At 40.9% G+C, this 24407-nt stretch overlaps 1 protein-coding gene across 2 annotated transcripts in view; it reads right to left on the bottom strand.

The window, feature by feature from the left end:
• EXT2 (exostosin glycosyltransferase 2) overlaps positions 1–20044 on the bottom strand; it is a 72780-nt gene extending 52736 nt beyond the window's left edge. The window contains exons 1-7 of one of the 2 annotated variants that reach the window (XM_052693767.1): positions 19941–20044; positions 17882–18441; positions 17620–17709; positions 12633–12749; positions 9761–9956; positions 6310–6449; positions 5335–5428 (exon numbers count right to left, since the gene is read on the bottom strand). In XM_052693767.1, the coding sequence (XP_052549727.1) occupies positions 5335–5428; positions 6310–6449; positions 9761–9956; positions 12633–12749; positions 17620–17709; positions 17882–18417 (1173 nt within the window). In that variant the 5' untranslated portion in view covers positions 18418–18441; positions 19941–20044. The other variant, XM_052693766.1, reaches the window with a different exon arrangement.
• Between the last annotated feature and the right edge of the window lie 4363 nt (positions 20045–24407).

The following is a 24407-nucleotide window of genomic DNA, read 5'->3' as shown; positions in this document are numbered from 1 at the left end:
AACAGTGAGTAGTCTTGGCCATTCACTTTACGCATGGCCCTATTTTGCACTATATTCTAGCTCGCTATCTTAACCCCTATCAGTCATGTTCAAGATGAAGAGTCTGGACTACTCAGTTATCCTCTCATGAAAACTATCATTGCCCCTGCTCTCTCATCCAGATGGGAGAACTGTAACTATCGGAGCCTATTAAGGGTGCAGGCATTCAACAGCTTTATTCTGTGGTGTTCTCTACCTCTTTTATAAAAATTCTTCATAATTTTTTTTTAATCACAGCTGACCATGGAACTTGTATTTTCATTGAACTGCTTATCATAGCTATAAGAACTCTTTCAAATGACTGCACCCAGCTGAGAGGCCAAAACTGCATATATGAGAGCTATTCTTCCTTGCACATTTATTCCTTTTTAAATCTACACTTAATTTCATTTGTCACTTATCATTTGGTTGTGCTATACTCTAGCTTCCTTGGCCTAAGGAGGCACTATTTCCAAATAAAATATTTCCCTAAGAACAGCCATTCATGAGGAGGATGTGCAGAGAGCTTTTGCTATGAGCTTGAGCTTCAAGTTTTTCCTTAAAAGTAATGTGATTCCAGGATGCTTACCTTGCACAAAGTTACATAATTCTGTGGAATTTCTTATCTCCAAGATTTCCACCACAAAGTAAGATTGGAAGAAATCAGGCAACAACAGAAATCCAAAGTGGAACGAAACAGAATTCAGACTATGATCATGCCCTTGTTTCCTCAGGAAACCAGGATGAAGAGACTTCCTTCCTTCAAGAGCTCTAGCTAGCTCTTTATTCTTGTACTGTTAGAATACATGAAGTCATTCTGCCTTCCAGACTGGATATTAATTCAAAAGTTTTAGTTGTGGAAGGTGGAAAAGTATTACAAAGTCACTAAAGAACACACTAAGCCTTCTCTGGAAAACAATCTCTTTACCTGAAAACCATTTTCCAAGAAAGAACGTCTAAATAAATGAAGGAACTACTCCTCTATTCCCAACACTTGACTATTTTCATATTCTGATCTCTTAACTTAATGAGGCTTTCCGTGTTAAAAGACTTCCAAGTAGGCTGATATTCAATGGGGAAAAACATTAACAAAACACCTGCATGCTGGGACATTTATTTCAGAAAAAGAAAGGGGATAAAATGAAGATGGTCAAATTTAAGGTGTGGAAAACTGCTATACAAGTTGAAGACATTTCTGTATCAATGACAGTACTGAAGTATGTTTCTGTAGATTAGCAGACTTTCAAAGCAACAGGTTAGAAATACCTTAGCTGACAGGGAAACTATACAAGGCATGGGATAAGCAGACATCAGCCAAGTTTATTTTTGCCTTTTCTTCCCACCTATGTCACTCCTACTGTTCAGGACAAAGAAATTTCTGTTCTCACTCTATTACACACATCTATAACATTCACTTCTATTTCTTATCACTCCACTTCTAGGACTTTGCCATTAACTGGGTGCTGCTTTGTGGTGCAGACAAAATGAAAGCATAAGGATGTAGTGTCAAGTCTGCTGGGTCAGTAGCAGTGCAGCTGAGTTGCTCATCAACTTGCCTCTGGGCATTTCAGCCAGTATTTCAGATTCCATATGGAACTACTTGTGAGAGGGGGACTCTTCAAGGAAGCTTCAAAGAAAACGAGTATGACAACATTACTGTACAAAGGAGACAAGACAGCAGTCCCAAAGATGGGCAGATTTCATCCAGACTGCTATTAACTTCAGAAGCTCAAGCAGTGGGGACTTTTTTCTGATGCTCAATGCACTGGAGAACTAAAACATGTTAGCTTCCAGTTTCTAGGAAATCAAATCAGGAATTGTTGACAACAAAATGTTCCGCAAGTTCAAACAGTGAAAGCATATGTTAACATGGTTAATCTTCAGAGAACTCAATACAACCATGTATAACTGCAAGATTTCCCACACAGTAAGCTCTGTTCAAATCACTAAATGATACTTACTCTTTTTCTGAGCTGATACTACACACTGCCTTACGAAGCAACTGGACAAATAAAGTTGTTCTATAGGAAATCACAGCCCAGGTCATACCTGCAGTACATCCTCACAGGTAGCTCCAAATCTAAAGCACCTGCAGTAAATCCTTTCCATGACAGTACTTTCTGATGCTCATGGATCAGTGTACAAAATGCAAGACAATCTTTTTGAGTACGGGTTCTTATATACTGCAGTGGCTTATCTTAAAGTGTCTTCTTCTCAGCAGATGCATGGCTTAAAGTGCTTCCAAAAACAAAGCAAAAATACCTAACACTTTACTCCCTAAAAGCAGTCACTCTATTTTAACCTAAAAACAAAACAAAACAAACAAACAAACAAAAAAAAAACCCAACAACCAACATTTGTATATATATCCTTTTGAACTAACCTAAACACCGGTCTCTTCAGAAGTTTCATTCCAATTCTAAATTCTCTCTCCTCCTAGCATCATTTCATCTTTAGACTATGAATCTTTTTTTGCTTTGTCCCTGTACACTGTCACAGAAATAAATTCAAGACATTGAAAAAATCTGGCTGGGTATTTTGGCCAGTCAAAATACCCTACAACATTTTTTTTTCCTGAGTCATTCAAATTGTAAGAGAGTAAGAAATGCAACTGCTCCCTATTGTGAGGCTGATGAGGAGGAAGGAAACAAATCTGTAGCACAGGTGGAATATTACTGCACATTTATCAATGAGCAAAAGCAATCAAGTTATTGGTAGTCAGCACAATATCAGTCCGTAAGTAGCTTTTCACCATATGAGATTTCTAGGACATAGAACCATGTACAGCAAGGGAATTTCACAGGTACTTAGACTGAGATTCCACCTTGTAAATAGTGCTGACAGTGCATGAAACATATGGATAACATGCTCAAGTATCCTCAGTATACAGTCAGAAACAAATTGAGGAAGACAAGAGGAAGACAGACCTTATAATTTCATCGCAGTATTCTCAACACCAAAACATAAAACTATATTCCCAACTAAAGCATCAAGATGTGAGAGCAAGCTTTAGAGATACTTCTCACCTCCAGTCAATAGAATCAGTGTTTCTGTTATATTCAGTGATGTTTTGGATCCAATGACAGTGACCAACACAAACCACCTACAGTTCACAAAATTCTCTCCAGAAACAGACCAATATCATATTCTGCTTATTAAATATCTTCTATTTTAGCTTAAATTCAGGAGTTACCAATGATACAGATAATTTACTTGAATTAAGGTTGCTTAATTGGTTTGCTACAAAGCATCTGAGAAATATATATTGTGAATGCAAAGGGAAAATTGAAAGAGAAAAATATACAAACCAGTGAAGTTTCCTGATTTCACACTTTAAATTTACTGTTTAAAGCACCTTCTCTGTAGGAGAATATTATCTTGATCTGATTATTTTATGACATTAATAAAACGGACAAGAAAATCAATGTATGCTTTCATGAACTATTCACGTCAGTTCTAGTTTTATCAGGCTAAACACCCCTGCGTTAGTATTTTTATGTTCAAGTCACAGAAAAACAAGAAAAATCAAGCAAAATATTGTTTCTAGGAGTTGCAGTTATGAAGCTACTTCTGCATTTCTCTGCAGCAAATTAGTGCTGCCAATGGGCCCTACCAAAACAGTTCATTTGTCTGTAGGGACTAAAGAGAAAGGAGACCCCTGATGGCTGATATGATATTTGCAGACACTCAGAACAGAGAAGTCAAGCTGGCAAAAAATCTCAGGCATGAAATGTAACTACATTTCAGAGTAGTTTCTTCACCCATATTCATTATTAACGTAACTATGCAAATTTTAGCACTGCCTAGGTAGAAACAATTACACTAGTATTACAGGCCACAGCCTGAGAAACCATGCCTTGGGCCACCTTTTACAAGAATCACACAGAAGATGACTTCATCAGTGACATGCAAAGGGATTTCAGAAACATCTCCAAAGCCTGTGGAGAAATCTGAATACAGAAATCCCATGCATCTTTAAAAGTCATCTGAAATCAAGTGGTTTACTTTTTTCCCCACATACCCAGCACTTAATTATTCTTTGCCTCAGCTCCTCATCACAAAACCAGAATCCCCCTACCATGCACTAAACATCTATCATGCCAATAAGGTGACGAGGATTACAGATCCTGGTTATGTGTTTACAATACATGCCAACATCTTACTATATTCATCTCTGGCCCCAAAATGTGATCCATATAGCACAGCAATCAGAAGAACGTGGCTGAATCCATGTAATTTGACAACAAAACTTTTCACACCATGAAAACTCTCACAGTGCCAATTCTGTTCAGATAGTGTTGATATGTACGAGCTCTTGAGTTAAAGGAGCTGATGATGGCTGTGTCCACAGAAGCAAAGTTTTGACAGTAACAAACAAGAATCAGCATCAGCTGGAGCAAAATAGTTTCTTTTGCCTCCAACTACACAGAATTCAATCACAAGTTTGGACAATTTAAGATCTCTGCTCTTCAAATCACAAAATAAATGAAGTCTCCCTCTCATAGCAATCATCAGTTTAGTTAAAATATTTAAAACATTTTTCACTTGATATATCCCTCACATATATCCCAACAAGACAAAGCTCCTGGGACACAGGTAGACTCAAATACTGTCTTTCAGACAATTTAGTTACTATGTAGAAAAAATACATATATGCTATAGTTTCATCAAAAACATGTTAATAAATTAGAGTAGGTATTAAGTCTGCCTTCAGGCAGAGCTTCCAGTCCAGTGTGTATTAGGAATGCAGAAAGGAAAACAAGAAAGAAGTTTCTGAAAGTTTAGTTTGACTGGATTGGTAGGAACATGCATTCCCCACCCACTGTAAAAATCTGCATATGAAAAAGCAGGTTGTCAAAACATCAGTTTCAATTTCGGATGTGCTGCAACCCAGGATGGGGAGGCTTTGATCACTGTGGATACTGAGAATCCTATAATATATTTCACAAAAGCATGTAAATTAAAATAGGTTGGTGAAATTCCAATCTGAGTAACTGGAATCTGCCTACTCAAGTGTTCTTCTGCAATTGCAATCACATGCAGTATTCTTAACTTCCTGACCTGAAGGATAATGTAGTACCGCTCAACAGCTGCTGTTTAACAGATTTAGCTGCATCAGTGAAGGGTAAAGATAAAATATTGAGAAATAATGGTGAATGCATATGCTTAGCATAAAGAAAGAAGGTAGAATAATCAAAATATTACCATGAGAGAACAATCAATGCCTCAGCATTCCAACAAATTACACAGTAAGGCAGACATAAACCCACATTAACTGCAAATAAAGGATAATCTAAATACAGTTCATTATTTTACCTGTCTTTGCATCTCTTCAATCTGTCGTTGGGGAACACTTTGCAGAATACTATACATTTCAGGCATTTTTTCTTCAGGGATGACTACAGAGGCCCTATAAGCAAACAACCAGAAAAACAGTAAGATGAGAAAAAGTACATTCCACATTAAAAGAGATCAACAGCTCTTTTAACACAGAAACTTGTTTCACATCTAATATGATGTGCTCAGAAGATACCAGTAGAAATAAGCAGTATTCTCCTAGTGTGATTTATTATTCTGTAGCAACTCCCTCATGACCACGGTCAGTCTGCCCATAGACGACACCACAGAAGTCTATGGACTGATTTGCAAATCAGTTTAGAAAATATGGAATGGACGGAGACACAGAATTCCTGAAATCCCATCCCTGGACTGCCACTGACTTGCTGACACCTTCGATCTTTCAGAGTGACAACTGATAGCACCTACAGTGTTATGCATACCAACTAGTAATTTTGTATGTATTATCCTAAGATCACATAACTGAACACTGTGCACATATGGAAAAATAAAATCTAGACTCTTAACACAATATACACAACTACAAAATAATTATGCTTTTCAGTCTCAAATGAACTTCAGAATCATGATATAGTATAATAAATTTAGCATCCAGATGATGACATTTTTTGGCACACTCTGTTCGTAAGAGTCTAAATGCAGATCAGTCATCATTAAGCGCAAGCTTAAGAAAACAAAGCAAGTCTGCCTTGGAAAAGATATCATTGGCTACGGGATAAACAAACAGTTCAATCAACTCTGCCTCCTTTGTTTTCCTCTCTTGTTTTCGATACATGAATACATCAAAGGCCAAGATCACATTTATCTTATTCAGTATTCTCTTCACTGTAACTACCAGTGCTTTTGACTTATTACAGCGGTTTCACTCAAATCACTGAATACAATGGATGCCTCTTAGGTGCAAACTGGATGTACAGCAGCTATGGTACAAACCTTTTCCAGTCCAGAACCTCAGAGAAAGGCAGGATGTAGGAGTCAGCAATAATGACTGGGACACAGCCGGCTTGAAGAACATCACTCAGTACAGCCTGTCCGAGGCGGGCTCCACGTAGAACAACACAGAATGTAGCTTCCTGTCAACAAATGATACCCACCACAATGACGAGGGAAAAAAGAGCAGTATTAGAGTTGAAGTAGGTATGTACATTTATGCCCTTTAAATTGTCAGGGGGGGAAGGCAAAAGGAAAACAGACTTGCACTTGCACTGTGCTACCAGTGTATTCTGAGTCACCAATAAATTCAAATTTATCTACTGGTGGCTCATAAATATTAAGTGGAAAGCAGAGAAATCAGCTAACGAGATTATTCTAAGCTTTACTTTAATGTTCTAATTTCAGAATTCTAGTTGAGAAAATTCAGGTGGAAAAAATAAGTTTGAAAGGTGGCATAACAAGATGAGCAAAAAGCAGTGTGAACTTATCAAGCACAAAATGCATGATGCCAAACCAACCTTTCTCCACTAAAAGGATAACAGGGACACAACAGATTTCATAGGCAATCTTAAAACGCACTTGGCATCTGATAACATTTTCATAAGGAAATTTTTAAAAAATCATGAGATTGATAAAACCCTCAGAGGCTTTATAGTTACAGAATTCTACTTAAAAAGCAGTTAGCAGTGGCTCACAGGTAAAAACAAAGTGATGAATCAAAAGAGTTAAAAAAAAAAAAAATTATCCTAGTTGCAGCATCCAAAATGTCTCTTAGTTAAGGGAGGAGCAAAATTAAGACTACACTACTTATTATATGTGATGATGGTTGACATTTTTTGGAAGATTAAGAAACATAATGGATAACAAGATTAGAGTTTGACACTACATGGAGAAAATGACTAAAAATACACATATAGCCTTCAACATTTAGGTAAAAATCAACAGCACAAATGCAGAGCATGAAATAATGGGCTATGTTTTGCATTTTGCAGAGAAGGATATTTCATACAAAAAGTATGAAGAATATTCATGTGCAACAACAATGTTATGCTACTGGAAAAAAAAAAAAATTTAAATCACTCCACCATAGGTTGTAAAAGAATGTAGAAAGAAACACAACCTAAGAGAATGGCAGTAATCTCTCACTCTGTTCAGTACTGCAGGACCCCAGACATAGCAGCGTATTTAGTTTTAGGCAATGCACTTCCAGGGAAAAGAAGTATGATAACTTATCTCAAGAGCGTGACCAACAAGACTCAACAAGACTACTTATTCCAAAGGGGTACAAATGGGAGGAAGGTGGCTAAAGGGAGCTTCAAAGATATAAAAAGATTCCACAAAAAAGAATATTAACAGCTTATTCATGCCCATGGCACACAAGATGAAAAGCCACAAGCTGAAACTCCAGCAGAGAAGGTATCTTGGCTATGCTGCAGATATGATATTTAGTTCACTTCAACATTACTGAGGAAACTTGCTACAGATTCAAGATGACAAAAAAAACATACTTGGAGAGTTTAGCTCTACAAAGAAAAACTCCAAGTCAGTATTATTCCCAAATCTAAGAAAGAGAAATCAAAGTTGACACAAGGGCATGCACAGATAAGAAAATATCTTTCCAGTTAGCATTCTGTGGCCTGATGAGAAGGAGCCAGGAAGGCAGGGTAGAAAAACATGAAAATGAAACTAGGAAATACAAAAGAATTTGCTGGATCTTCACTCGCTTCCTAGTGCAATTGTGAGCCTTGTGCTCATATTTGTTGAGTACTGAAGAGTCTGAGAATCTTGTCCAAGAGAAGAGTGCTAACAGGAGGCTTTAGCAATCCAGAAGTCCAAGAGCCTGGCTAGAAAAAAATCTGTACAGGCAGTGCTGGAAAGGATGAACAGGGATCAGTCCTCAGGCTTCCTCCTTCCCCTACTCCCAGACAAGAACAGAAGGAAAAGAAGGGTGGGGGAAAATGGAAGGAGCAGAGAGAACAAACACATTTTAACCATTCACTTGCTGGATCACAAAGAAACAGGTGGAAGAAATCCTAGTAAGGTCTGGGAGAAGGGGGTGGGGAAGATAAAGAAGAGCCCAGATGTGGACACACATGCTCATCTGCCCAGATAACCATTTTTCCTGTCTAGACAAAGGTTACTATAAATACATCTCCTCACATCACCACTGTTATCAGCCAGACATTCCAAAGGGAGATGCAGGGCTCTGCTAAGGAAAGTATTTTAACAATCTCTGCATGTGCCAGCTCTCTTCAGAGATATAAAATAATACATAGCAAGATATAGATACAGATCCTCTGACTTGCTATCCTTGAGCAATCCAGTCAGTATTTAAAGAAATACAGCAAAGAGATTTTTTTCCTCCCCTTTTGACTGGAAGTTTAGGACTCATTGTGACCTGTTGTTCCCTCTCCCTCTCCCCCTCCTCCCCAAGGAATTTTAAACATATTTCCTTCAAAACATAACAGGAGGGGTGGAAACTTTGCCTTTCTTCAGCCTGTTTGTTATTTTATCATCATTTGTTGAAGTTCAAAGACAAATTATGTGCTGGTGGCCACAGACAGAGCACAGTGGCCTATGGCATAACTCACTTCACCACACCACATGCCAAAGCACCTCTCTGTTAGAGAATTGCCAAGAGACCCAGGGGTCTGAGAACACTACCTAGTTTTATCTTCACTGACACATCAAAAGGCCTCTGGAAGTTGGGCCAAGGCCATCAAACACATTTCACCTAGATATTTTCATAGTTGCATGCTGACAAGTCTTCTAGCTCAGTCCATTGTGTCTACAGAGAGAATTTTGTAGAGCTTAACTACTAAGTTGCATACAAAAAATGCAACCTGATGAACTGTATTTGTAGCAGTCTTTTTTTCCCCCCAAAAAATAAATATATACATAAGCTCTGCAAAGTTCATTTTAATCTGTCCTGCAACTAACAAAGCAGGCCACTGTTCTAAGCTCGATCTAACAAGACCCGAAGAATCGTTAAGAAATCAATTTCAAACTCATGCCTACTGAAGGTCACTTTACCAGTCATTCTGGAGGTGTAGATTCTAAAGTTCTTCCCTAGTTTTAAAGCAATCAATTTTGCCTGACCTTCAAAATTTTCACCTCTCATTACAGCTGGATTTTGTGGTATCTGCACATCCTTATTTAAGTTTATACCATGTTATCGTGTACTACCACAACCACCATGACCAACCCCATTAAGTTGTTACACTTAGGCAGTATTCCAGACTGCAGTGTATCCTCTATACGAGTTTGAGTACACGGTTCTTCATCCTCTTAAAAATCAGAATAAAGTTGGGATATAACATCCCAGCTGACCTAATGAACTGTGCATTTGCAGAACATCAAATGAAATATAAACAAGTTCCCTATCAGGAACAGCTCCACAGCTAAGACAGTCACCAAGAGAAAGAGAAATCTGCAGAAGAGACAGTCTTACCTGGAGCACTTGAGGATAATCAAAGATTTGATTGTTGTGACAGCGTTTGCGAACAGCAGGGACCCCATCTGACAGATTTGTACATTTGTCAAGGAGCAGCACCGATTCCCCATTCTCAGCCTGAAGAGCTTCCAGCTCAGACTGGTATTCTGGGTGCAGAGACATTTGAGATGACAGAATGAAATACCTGCGGGGACTGAGAAAACACAGCTAGTTTACTTGACAGCAATGCCAGTTTACTTCCAAGGTGCTCGGCAACATGTTCCCTTCCACTCTAGAAAAGTTAATCTCATTCTGCTAAATGTAGACATGTGCCAAAATCTGATTTTCAGACAATGCAAGAAAGAATGCAATATAATTTGATTTTTGATATTAAATGGCTTAGCATTATTTACAATATCAAATAAAATCATACACAGAAAAAGTGCTTGTATGAATAGGCACTTTCTTTTATAAATTGAAATTAACATTACTTGTCTATATAATAATACAGCTTGCTACTGAGGCTTGATGTCTGTGCACTGTTACAAAGCAGACCGAATGCTGCTACTGCTTTCTCCTCCCATATTATTATTTTTTTTTAATCAATTTTAATTGGAAAAAAAATGCTGAACTGCCTGATCTTATTCCCTTTTAAGTCCTATCACATCCCAAAACCATGAATATTCAAGATGTGCTTCAACACCGAATTATTTCACAGCTTTAATTAGACCTGGATGTAAAACACACAACAACAATCGCAGTTTAGAAGCTCTCTCCTTAAAAAATGGGATTTGTTAATGCTGGAATATATCATGTCACACAAATGTTATACTCATTTAGTCTAATTTTTTTTTTTAAGCAGATCGGATAAGTCAAACTACTCTACTGCTTCCCATTTGAGGGAACACGCAGTGAGAGCGTGCCCTCACGCAGCCAAAATAACGCAGGAAATAGGCGGCCTGAACTTAGGATTCCAATTCTGCTCCACATGATACTATTTTTAATTTACAGCTTTGAAAACACACACAAACACACACTTTATAAAGTCAGACCTTTCCTGCTGCTCTTCTCACCTCTTTTACTTATTTCCCTGCTGGTCACTTCAGCGGATCCAATTAGCAGAGAAGACTTGAACAGAATTTTTTTAAAGCCATTCTTGTTCCTAAGCCTGCAGCTGCCACCATCTTGCTACAAACAGTTTTAAAGAACATATGTTTCTTGCAGAGTTGGATTTAAAATATTTCAAATTATCCAACTCAAAAGGTCAGTAAATCACAAACGCTCTGTTCAACTCTGTAAGAGGAACAAAAATAGGATTTGCCTTTAAAAAAGGAAATACCACCACACACTAGTGATAATGGACATTTACGACCAGTGAAAGATTGTGTGGGATTGATTGGGCGTTTAAAATCAAATTTTGCCTTTAAACCATCATCATCCTATGACACCCAAACCCAGCTATCAAATCTTGTTACATAAGAAAGTAGATTGCAGCTAGCAGGCAATAACACTTCAGTGTAATGGAATGTGATTACTTATCCCAATCAAGCTTGAACTTGAGCTTTGTTCTCTTGTCACTGTCTTCCAGCATAAAGCAAAGAAACCTGTGACCGTTTCAATTAGTAACGCTAACTGGCCGCTAGATGGTACTCTGGAGACCGCAGTCTATTCCTCACAAAAAGTTTTGTGTGTTTGAGAACACAAACCTCCCATCAAAAATGGGCTGACACAGCAATTGGTTGACTATCTGGACACGATCAGTATGACAGCATCTCTCTCTGCAACAGATTCTACACATGCTGAAACTTATGATCATGTTTATATCTTCCAGATAGAAATACAAAGCATGCTCTCAGTCTACATTGGGCCATAATACTTGAGACGTGACGAATCAGTTAGGATTCAACCAGGTGTCCCTACACCTGCCAGGTCCAGAAGCATTATAAACAAGAGCATAACGTGTGTGGGTAAAACAAACTTCTACTGTACAGCTTTGTCCTGTAACTAACTACGATTCCTTGCTCTGGAGCAGCCCAGAGCAATAGCAAGAATGTTGCCCTTACCAGAGGAGACAACTGTAGCCAAAGCTCCAGTTTTTGTCTGTTATCAGCAGCACCCTTTCAGCAACAGTCTTCAACTCTGATAAAGCCATATTCTTTAGAGGATGCTGTTAGAAGAAATTCCCTAAAGCTTCTGCGTTTCCAATCTTGAGATTCATAATCAGTAAGAGCACATTTACCCCACTGCCTCAATCTGCTCAGCTTTTAAACCACAACACTGGTAAGAACCTGCTACAGGGAAGTTTTCAGCTGTGTAATTAAAAGGCTTATTCAAATGCTTCTTTTGTCTTTGCTATATATACAATTTATTGTCATTAGTTCGCATTTAAGTATCTTAAGTGATCTGAAGATATAATTTACTAGGGAATCAATGCTACTTGGAATTACAGCTCTGCTTTACCTAAATTTTAAAAACAAACATCAACAACTATTTTTATTTATTTTCTGTAAGTTGAAAAATGTTTTCTAGATGTATTGAATCTAATGCTACTAGAAACACTGTTGTCCTGTTTCACAGTTCAGTTTCTGGAGTGGATCACCAAGAAACATTGTCAGACTATCACCTACCACACTTCAGTCTCTGAAGTGGGAAGACAGAATCATCTCCCCTACACCCCCAGCTCATAGGTAACCCACACCCTGGCAGATTAGCCAAGGCTACTAGCATCAGAACCATCACGTATTTTAACAGGAAGAGCCATACATGAGCCCAACTCTTACACAAATTGACCCAGCCTGCCAAGAGGCTAGCAGATGTGTTTGTATTTTATTTGTATCCATATCACATGCAATATTCAATGTACTTTGCCAATTCATTGGAATCACTTTACCCTGGTCCTCTTTCTGGCAGATCCACTTCTGCAGACAGAGGGCTGTACACAGGAATACTGACATCGTAGCCTTGCCGGTAAGTCCACGTGGAAAAGCCTCCACCAGCTAGCAGAGCTCTGAAAAATACAAGAGACTATAAACAGAGAATGTAAATCATTCAGACTCAGAGCATGATTTACTGGTTATCATTACCAGAACAGCAATAACAGTTACTGAGATAACAGTTTTTCTCCCAACTTCTGTCAGTGGAATTTTTCATGCAGTTTTTAGATTCACTTCAGCCTTCCTGAACCGGGCTTACTGCCAGACTGGATACAGTCATCAGTGGAATGTTTGCAGTGGCATATGATCACTGAGGAAAGGACCATTTTTGCATTCTTATAGGGAAATGGAATCTATTGCTGTCATTACAATCACCCTACATTTTTTCAAGCTTACATGCGCTAAGTCCATTTTAATTTAAAGAAATACTTTCTTGATTATTTATATCAGTTAACATATTCCTCAATGCGTGCCCTAAAACCGTGCATAACACAGCTCTCAGAGTGTCAGACAAGCCGTATTTCGGGTACAAGTCCAGACAAAATACAGCATTTTGGCAGCTTGTAACAACCCTGGACTTCTATGGCAAATAAAATTAGTTTATATTTTGTTCTCAAAGCAACTGCATAAACTTTTAAGTTTCTTTTCACCTATCACAAGAAAAAAATGCTGTAAGCAGAACACACCACAACGAGAGCTCAGTATGCTCTGAATCCAATCTCCAAGAGTAGAGGCAGCTTGGGACACTGCTAGAATGCATGAGAATAACCAAGGATGGATAAATTAAGATCCATTTTAACTCTTTGGAGAGATGACTCTGTCTGTGGCCTTTCCTAAATGGGACAACCTTACATAACATAGAGAAAGAGCTTTCAGAAACAGAAGAGAACCGTGTGCACAGAAGAAAGCAATGCACCATTCACAGTGCCAGAAGAAACTAATGTGTTATTATCTCTTATCCCAATTCTAGCTTCTTTGAACAAATGATTAGAGGCCAACAGCTTTTCAGTTACATTTCATCCCCAGTGACCAGGTGGTACACTGAACACATCATCTGATTCCAAAATATGCTTTCATCCAGCTTCTTCTGAGACTCCTGAAACGTCTGATCATACTTTTAGTCCTTCATCACCAACAGCAAGGTGAGCTATTCCCAAAGTTGCTCTAGAGATAATGTGTTTGTCTTAATTACCACTTAAAGTAATTTGCAGAAACCTGTCTCCAGGCAAAGAAGAACAACACAAATACAGCTCTACTCTAGGCAACACAGAAAGTGGCTTGAGGAACGGTACCCATTGCAGCAGCTACAATTACAGCCCACAGCCTTACCACAACCTTGCCCACTGTCACAGTTGAGACCAGAGCAGGCAGGTCTCATCAGTAACATGAGAAGAACATCAGTATGAGACCAGATGAGATGCTGAAAACACAATAGGTGAAGAAGTCTCCAGCTATCACTGAATTGAATGCATAGTATAGTGTTCAGAGCAGTTTTTCTATTGCTCTTATACAACAGATTATGATTTTAATTAGTCATTATCCAAGACTAATTATTTTTTTCCCCTCAGAACTCATCAGCCTGATTAAACACCAGCATGTTCTGCCTCTTCTAACTCCCTTTAAGGTGTTCTGCAGGATAATTCACTTCCTGCTTTAAATTGCAGCACAGCCGTTTAGCATTCCTATATCCCATTTTGGTACAAATAAGACTTCACTAAATGTCATTTCAGAAGCTCTTGGAAAACCATAGGCTCTGGATTAGAGACATATTTCAGTTTGATGACAATTACAAACTCAAACACTTGCCTTTCATTACTCTTCACTCAGAACACAAACCACTTGTAGACGCAAACTATTTGTAGCAGCAGAAATCAACTTGAGAACAGGACGATAAATCAAGAACGCGTCGAGTGAGAATTTACGATCCAAGTGCTTATTTGGGATTCCTTTCCAGTGCCTCCCCTTTGGTGACATATATGCGTTATGTGTATATTATGAGCAGGTCTCACCCTTGAAGCTGCATGTTCCAGGGCTTATCCATCAACTCAACTACCAGCCAGGAGAAAAAACTGGCTTAGACATTGCTGTTCTTGCACTTTACAACCTCCTCTTTTTATAACCCCCTAATTGGGAAACTACAACCAGATTGTTTTAATTGGATCCGGTGAAAACATGACAGCACCTCATCAGCCTTGAGAAAGCAGGTGTGTCATACAGACATTTACTTAAATAAACCCACAGGGAACCAACACCAGCTAAATAACTCCTCTCAGATTTTCATTCTGTGGTGCAGTGAGGGAATAGAGATATTAACTCCTAATATAGTCAAGGTGAATAACCTTCAAACAGCACTAAGCAATGAGCCTGTTTCAGAGCAACTTTTCACCACTTCTCAGATACTGATCCTGCTTGCTCTCCAGGAAGTGCCCCAACTGGTCTGCACTCTTAAAGTGTTTCTGCCCAGCTGCCAACATCACCAGTTTTCTGCCAGATCTCACAAGTCACTGAAACCCAATTTGTCAGCTGAAGCAGAAAGAAAAGGTATCATCATCCCTACGTTCAATTCTACGGCTACAGAGTGGGTCAGAAAAAGAAGTCTCTTCAACCACACTACTATACTAGATTTAATAATACTTACTAACAAATAAAGGGCTTATCTTTTAAGCTTTATGGCAGGAGATTACATATGTTACAGCAGCTAATATCAGCAACATAGCCTCCACACCCTCAAGGCAGACTTGCATTGTGGAAGTTATGGAATAAAGCGCTTTTATCTGTCTCCTAGTAATCAGATTTAAAGATTTAATAAACAGTCAACTTCTCTGTGAGCTAGCTTAGCTAAAGACTTCTACAGACATAAAAATAATATATAAATCAATTCCCTTTTGTGCATAAGGCCTTTACCTGGATTCACATTCTGCAGCAAATCAGCAGAACATGATTCTATCACATCCATGATCCATTAGCGCTCAGTATGAGAAGGCGGGCCACGCTCACTTAGGAAACTTCACAGATACTACCTGTGTATTTCACCAGTCACCCACAAAATCCCACACACCCACTAGCCCTTATGGAGCTCTATCTGTACAGTTCAGGCCTGTCATTCAAAATCCATCAAACTCTGCCAGAATACATATATTTCAATCTGCAGCCTCACACCTCACAGCGCTACCAGTGCTGCATACTTTGTTAACTACCCATTCTGTACTTTGTGGATGTATTCAGATGAAGAAGGCATGCTGGGTTCTCCTGTTCTGTTAGATATGAGGTAAGGCCTCCAGAGGTCTCCAAAACCATACTGTAGCCACATGTGACAGCACTCAGGCCCTTCCAGAACTAGATCCTCACAAGTGATTTTGTCACAGATCATTTATTTTCACACGTGTGGCCAGGATTTACACTTACTACAGTCTGACAGCTGGCTGCCTACAAAAAGGTATTTCCACCTTTTATACCTCTCAAACGTTGTTGCCTCTCTACTGTACTAGAGCTAGTGGTTATGCAGCTGCAGGGCAAGTCAACTCAGCAAGCTATGGCAACAGCCGCTTCAGAAAAAAAAAGGTGGTTTTTGTTGTTTTTTTTTTTTTTAATTCAAATGACATGAATTCCTGTAGTAGCTTGGGAGACACTTACAAAAAACATCTATAAAAATAATGTATTTTCTGCACCCTAAGTTAGGGTCAGACATAAATGGACATTTGACACAATTTTATTTTCATTGCATTGTGTAGTAAACCTCCTGCATTCACTTAACAAGTCTGCTTTTCCTATGGACACAGGCGTGCAGTCCAAGAACAGTCCATCCTGCTCAAAAGAACACTGTTAAATGAAAACCCTTGTTAAGAAATACAAATCTTAAAGAGTTTTGTAGGAACGGATTTACAGGTTTGGTTACACAAGAACAGTGCTTGGCTGCCCTCTTCAGGATAACCCACATCCATGTAACATATTCCATACGCTGGCAAAAACTAAGAAATCACTATCAGTGATGTGATTACAAAGAGTAAACATACTCTTCAAATATGTCAAAAAAAAAAAAAAAAGCCAACAACCAAATGTATGTCTTCTGGTACTGAAGGATAATGTTTTAAATCATCTTTGGTGCAAAGAAATCAAGATAAGCTCTACACTCAACATTCTAAGTTACAATTCCATATCTCAGGGAAGATTTTGTTGACAGAGCATTCAGCAGAAGGTGGCTAACCTTGATCTTCAAGGGAAGGACTGATTACATGGGATCCAAATCAGCAAAGCTAAATGTGCATAAGCTAATCCAGTAGAAACATATTCAATAACAGCTTCTAAACTAATAAAGTTTCTCTTATTCCAACTTGCATTGCCTTACAACTTCCTTTTCTCCTTCAAAAGTAAACTGTTCCGCAAGTGAAAATTAAGCTCAGGAACCTTTTAAGCTCCTGCCAGATATCTTAAAAAGACAGAACAACTATGAGAAATTGCCCAATTACCAGTGCAGTGTAACTGTTGAGATAACAAACGTTAATGAAAATCACCATAGTTTTAGTTTTGTCAAGTTTTATCTGTTTTAAAACATCCCATGTAAACGTTCTGACTTGTATCAGAAAGTTGAAGCTAGGAGCAATCTTTGGATTTCTACTTTGCATCACATGAGACATTCTGTAAATGCATCAGGTTCTGTAATACAATATACAAGCCTAAACTGAAAATTCTCCATCATTACAGCAAGCAAAAGAGCTAAGAAAAGCAAATGCTACAGATCATATTGCCTGTAAAATTGAGAATGGGAATAAACTGTTGGAGCAAACACTTGGCCTGTACAAGACAGGGACTTCTCTACTTCTCTTGACAAAGCCATATTTCAGCTTTGTAAAAGCTAAGGAGCTATCACCTACAGTTCTGAACTTGCTGCTTCTCCAAAGGCATTTAAATAGAGATCTCTGCATTGAAACACAGTAAAACTCATACCTATCTCTAGGAACATCCAGTGCAGTGTTGTAATCTGGTGGCCCTCCAGGCAGCATATTGAAGAGTAAGTGATTTGTGCCCCGATCCCATCTAAAGCAAAAGAAAAAACAGACAACAATTAGAAAGATGTTATCTATAAACAGATGATAAGTTCTGTCCAAGACTAGCTCTAGAACTGACTCACTGGATCCTCCCTCCCCTCCAAGATAATTTTATTCCACTTGAGTTCTGCAGCGTCCTATGTGGAAGTTTCAGCAAGTACCTGGACAGCTGTGCCAAAGCCTGAGCTGTCTCCTTGATAGGGAGTGTGTTCTGATTGAGGACATCTATGGATGGCACAAAAAGGCAGGCTCGGTTGACATCATCAGTGTAGTATTCACTGTCAGAGATGGCAGTCAGCAGCTCGTTGTATTCCCTGGAAATAGTATTGCTCACTGACGTCCCATACTCATCCACATACTTTTTCAGTGAGTAGATGTATACTTTGATTTTGTTTTTGGGATTAAAGCCGCATCGATAGACATCAAAGCAGGTGTGCATCCGGCAGCTGAGGTCTCCCCGCTCAGGAATGGGGCTGTCAGCAGGAAGCTTGACCACAGGCACATCATGGACACTGCGTTTTTCAACAGTCCAGTCACTGGACGACTCGATGGAGTGAGGCCAGAACTGGAACACTCCTGTGGCAATTAGGCCAAGCAGAACTATGGAAAAGAGAGTGATGTAGTAAATGCGATGCTTGGTTTTCATTCTTGGGATGAGGGCTGGACCCCGGGTGTTATATTTGGCTGACGCACACATAATGGCATCAATTATCTCTTGTCTCTGCAAATTAGAAAGGGAGAGATTTAAGGCTGAGCTCTGGAGGAGACACGAAGTTATCACTGTGCAGAGAAAAACATTAACCCATTCAAGACAAGCTCTTTTCCTCAGCAGATTTACAGTAAAACTCCTTCAGATGCTCACGTTCCTCTGAAACATAAGATGCCAATGGTTGGTTATACGTTGTGACTGCCACTTGGCAATGACAACAAGATGCCCACCTGAAGCCCTGATTCTTCACAGGCGGCACTCTGGAGTGTACACACAGTGAACACCAAAAAAACCATCACGCCCAGCTTAGATGTGAGTGAAGAGACACAATGTGGATAGCAAGTATCAAGCAGAACTTGGTATCAGGATACTGTTTCTAACGCCAAGTGACCTTCAAATCAAATTGCACGCATTCGAGCAGAAAAATGCCAAAGAAAACCTAGAATGGAAACCAACTTAAAATGAAAAAGCTTTACAGAATTCAGACTAAATGATTGTGTTCTAAGATCCTCATCCATGGAGACAGCCAGGTACACAAGCTTATTTACCCATAGCTGAGGCTACCTTAGAACTGACATTTTATCTCCCAAAAACATCCGTTTGTGCAAGCAATCATATTCTGGCACTGAAATAATTACTTCTGGATATCAGTTAGGAAAGAGGGAAACCTTACACATTTTAACAATCTCAAACCTCCACTTCCCCAGAAAGAGTGAACATGCATGCAATTACTACCACAGGCATTATACCAGCCAAGGGGGTTAGTTGGCTGTAGTCTTAGTGACACTTTTTTTACAATAAATACGATGTAATATAAAGTGTCACAAACACAGTCACATCACTGCTGCCACTGCTGACTGTTCTTTAAGCTTTCACATGCAGAATCACAGTTCCAGCTGTATGACTGAAGGATCAGCTACTTGTAGCATGCTGAAAGCTTCTCAGGTCATCTGCTCCAGCTTCCACATTAAGTAAAAATCCACGGCTCCAAGCTGCATGCTGCACAGCTGGTATGCTTCCATGCTTGAAGAAGAATGCAGGTGATGTAATTATACATTCTGGACAAAGATGGGACATTTTCTTGCCTTGACAGCAGTCAACTGCACAGCAGACAACAAATATGAATAAAAGAAGTACCACTAAGCACAAATAGTCATAATGAAATCGGTTGACACACTGACCTAGCAGTTGTTGACAAAAGGCTGTCAGGACAGAGTAAGCAAGCCGCGAAGCAGCTGTTAAAGCCCACCGTACAAAGTAACATCCCCGCGACCCCCCGTCGCGACGACCTTCGCAACCAAAAGCTTTCCGTATGCTTCTGACCGCTCATCCCGTTATCCCACGCTGGCCGTACCGCCCTCGTTACCTTCAAGGCCACACGTCTGCAGCAAGCTTTGCGTCACCCGACCCCACAGCCGCGGCACCTCCGCTGCTCCTCGCCCATCCGCGGCTCGGGGACGCGGGCGGAGAATGGCAGGACGAGGCAGGCCGCGCCTCCTTCCCAGACTCACCTCCGCCCGCAGTCTCTCGGGTGCGAGCAGCCAGCCCGCCGGCTGCCCCTCCGCGCCGGGCGCGCCGCCCGCCGCTCCCCGGGCCCGGACCGTCGCCACGCACGCGCACGGGCCGCCGCCAACTCGGAGCAAGAGAGGCGCCGCCCTGCCCGACGCCGTGAGAGCGCCTCGCTGTGGCGGGAGGGCGCCGCTGCAGCGGCAAGGCAGGCTGCCGTGGAGTTCCTTGAGTCTTGCGAAATTGGTAGCAAAGAGCTGCCGCCGACAGCCTGCTTTTAAAGCTGTCAGCTCTTGCTCGCACCTTGTCCAGGAGCGTATCGTGCTTCTCCCTCACGCATCTGGAATTGTTATTAAGCACTGGAATAGGCTCCCCAGGGTGGTGGTTGAGCCACCATCCCTGGATGTGTTTAAAAACCATCTGGATGTGGTGCTCAGGGACGTGATTTAGCAGAGGGTTGTTTGAGTTGGGGTAGAATGGTTAGGTCATGGTTGGATTCGATGATCTTTAAGGTCTTTTCCAACCTGAGTGATTCTGTGATTCTATGATCTTGCAAAGGAAGGCCTGTATAGGAAGTGAGTAGAACAAAAAGCCCCTATCCCAAGGGAAACCATGAGCTCCCCTCCTGACAGGGCATGATAAATCCGTGGCACAAAACTCTATGCCAGAACCACACACACTGGCAGCATGCTAAAAAGCAGGTGTCAATGAATTGCCCCTTTGCCAAAAACGTGTCAGTGCTGCTATATACCCATGCATGACCCCCCTTGAGACCCTGTCACCCCAGAGCCATGGGGAAAGCCCCTGGCAGAACCACATCCAGGCCTTCCCCTCACCCCTAGTGCAGCCTGCTGGGGCCCTTTGCCCACTCACTCAAAATGGCAGCCCAGAAGCACTTGCTGCAGCCCAGACACATGCTGGCATGGTGCCGGCCCCCTGGGCTGTGTGCTGCAGCCCATTCCTCCCTGTGCCAGGGGACATCTTGACATGCAAGGAGGTTCAGCACTACAGGAAAATTTGGGTGCTAGTGCCATTTTATTGAGAGCTTAGATTGAACAGCATCAGCTTTTTTTTCTATCCAAACAGCAAGAAAAAATGGAGGATGTAGTCTGTCTACCTCAGGGAGCCCATTCGTATGCTGGTGATGCTGCTCAGCCAGACAAGTCTGCAGCACGGCACTATTTTTAGACTGTGTTGCCATTTATATCCGGTAAAAATATCCATCAGCATCTTGGGTAACAGGCTATCAATTTTTATAAATGTAGAAGAGAGGTGGGGTATTTTACCTCACTTGCTTTGCCCTCTTCTGTCTCACCTTATCTGACCCTCCTGAGGTCATGTGGGGATTTGTTGCTGAGTGCTTTTCCATCATGCCATACATTCACTGTCTGTCACACAGCCCCACGGGTTTTCTGCTAGGACAGAAAGAAATGGCTGCAGAGCCTTTTGTGCTGGGTCTCCTTTCACTCAAGGCAGCTGCAGGAGAGGCTGCGAGGTACCTGGTGCAGCCAGCGCTGGAAGCATCATGCTCTGAAAAACCCTTTTCAATAAAAGATTGTGCTAAAAGGGAAATATGAAACTCAGTGTCTTGGGGACATCTTTTCCATCTTTGCTTTCATTCTATGGCATAGCATAAGTAAGCCATAGCTCATACTTCATTTCTGAAACACTCACTAACGGCTACAACAAGGAATCAAGGACCTGGGATGAATGAAGCAATTTGGCTCTGGCGTAAGAAAAAGCAGGATTTTGTACCAGCCAGAGCATTCCCTTTCAGCTTATGTCAGAACTGAACAATGAGCTCAGTGACGGCATTCAGCTGATGCCTGGGCTGAGCAATATCTGCATCCAGCATCCACCCGCACAGCTGCAGCCTCCTGAGCCATCGTATACCTCCAATGGGGCTGTGCTGTGCCCGGTAGCACTGAGCAGCTTGTAACATGCCAACCTCTGTAACCTGAGGTCCAGCCTTCCCAAACCGAAAGGAGAAGGAAACGTGAAGAGACTCCAGCAATCTGCTGCTACAGCTCCTGCAGCAGGACGCGAGACATGAGGAGGTTTGTTCAAGCAAGCGTTCCCTGCAAAGAAACCCTGCTGTGACAGAAGCGCATGGATAGGGATGCTCTCCTTGTGCTTCCCTGTCCCCAGAGCCCTGAGATGTCATGCCGTGCGGAGGCATTCATGCTTCACCGAGCAGCACTCCCTGCATCACGCTGCCTGCCTGCTCGCACCTCACTGACCGGCAGCGCCCAGGGGACAGAGCTGCTAAAAACAGCATTTCCTCACGGTGTTTTTCCAGACTATTTTTGATTCCCCATTTTGATAAGGTCGACTGGCTCACTGCTAAAAATAACCAGTCCTGGCAAAGCGAGGACAAAAGACAGAGTATTTATAACCACCTCTGAGTGAAGTGCATTTGTCGCTGGCCAGTTGCTGGTTTTATGTAAGCTGCACAGAATTAATTGGAGTGAAGAATGAGCACACCTTGCTCCTCCGAGCTTCTCCAACAGGATACGTGTGTTTCTGTACATATCCTCGTAAGCTACCTTGTGCTTCACAGTGTGGCCTGAATTGCCTCCGGAAGAATTCCAAACCAATCCTCTCTTATGGGAGCCTCTCTCACTAAAATGGCTGCACGTATAAAAGCAGCTGGATTTGTTTGCATGCTCAATACTTCAGATGCAGATATGGCTGGGGAGGGATTCACACAGCTTACTCCATGAAGAAGGTTTTTTTCACTATCTTTCCGATGAAATATAATCCTGCCAATGGCAGAAAGGTGTACTGTGCAGGAAATTACTTAGCTGGAAAATTCTAAACATCCCCGTGGGATAAATGTGCTGGGAGAGGGGCTGAGAGGCTGGAACTGCTCTTGGCAAAGGCCAGAAACCATCCAGCATCCTTTCTCTGCTCAAATGAGTGAAAACAGGAAAACAGAAATTATAAGCAAAGGCAATTTTATCACTTATTAGAATTACAGTGGATATAAACATGAAGGCTTATACTCATCTCAATGTGTTATACTCAACATGATGGCCTTGCATGTTTTATATTAAATGTTGCTTTATTTATTTATTTTAATGTAGCTCTGAGCAGCTTTATCATTTCAGATACTGCTCTGTTTGCCTATTGCTGGAAAAAGAAATGCAGGGGGCATTCAGCCCTTACACATTTCTGTATGTATTTATTTACTTACTTCTGCCATGCAGAAAAGAAACAAAAAACTGCTACTGATGCTAAGGAGCAATAGCGTGCACAGCACATATCTTGTGGGGAGGCAGCAGAGGGAAGGAAACAGTGACCAAGGAGCTCTTACTCAGAGGAGCCCTGCTGCAGCTCCCTGGAGCAGCAGCCATCCTGGCAGGGCATTCAGGTAGCAAGCAGCAGCCAGCTATTGGGATGACTGAAACCTAAAAAAAAAAACATGAAAAACAGTCCAAGCAACAAAATATTCATCTCCCCTGCTAATTTTAGTTGCCGTAAGCTCAGATAGAAGTGGCTTTTCACTGCATTATGATAGCTGTGAGAATCTTGAAAATGTACTGCAGCCTCTGCACTGCAGAGAGGTGTGTTTTACTAGTCTTTTCCACATGGACAGTACAAAAAATCCACTTTCTGAACAGTAAAACTCTACATCTAAGTGAATGCTGTATAGCAATACACTCCAACCATTGGGATGAGCGGAAAGTCTAATGAAAAGAAAGGAGGGGGCAATTAATAGTTTGAATTTGTCCTAAGAGTCCTCTAAAATGCAGTTTCAGCAAATGGCCGCACAGTCTGCCTTTGTCATTTCAAAGAGCTTTCTCTGTACGTTTTTGTTGCCCAGATCCTCCACGGGATAAAAAAGGGGGCAAGTCAGTAAGTCCATTTGCATTTTGGCTGCACGTCTCACCTCCCACTCGTGTAAGGAAAGCTGCTATGTGCTATATCTTTCTCTATGGACAGTCAAATGCAAATGCAAAATAAATGACAATAACCTCAGAGTGTGCTTAGAACCATTTTACATGGAAGTGTAACACTACTAAGCAAATACGATGATTCCATCTCTCCACTACCCTTGCCTCCCCTCACTGTTGTTGGAGATAGAGCAGTCCCTCTACCCACAGCACTGCTTGCTCCTCAACCCCTCACTTTCCCCATAGACACATCACCAAAGTGCAGCTGCAGCACTTATTTGCTACCTATGCTGTGGTAATTCAAATTATGATACAGACACATGCTTTTGTCACTTGTTACGTGTCTTTCTGCCCAAACCAAACCAAGAATAAAATCAACAGAACCATAGAATAGTTGATCACTGACACACTATCTCACAAAATAATTGTAAAAGGAAAGCTCTTTTCCTTGAAGACTGGACCAAAGAACAACTTGAATTATTTTTACTCTGAATTTTGTCTTTCACCTCTCTAACTCATTATATTCAGACTCCATAATGCTACCAAGATATAACTTGGTACTGCCAAGTCACAGGA

This window comes from Tympanuchus pallidicinctus, unplaced genomic scaffold (genome assembly GCF_026119805.1).
Source record: "Tympanuchus pallidicinctus isolate F22 unplaced genomic scaffold, pur_lepc_1.0 scaffold3, whole genome shotgun sequence".
NCBI classification, from domain to species: Eukaryota; Metazoa; Chordata; class Aves; order Galliformes; family Phasianidae; genus Tympanuchus; species Tympanuchus pallidicinctus.
This window is presented reverse-complemented; position numbering and strand designations above follow the sequence as displayed.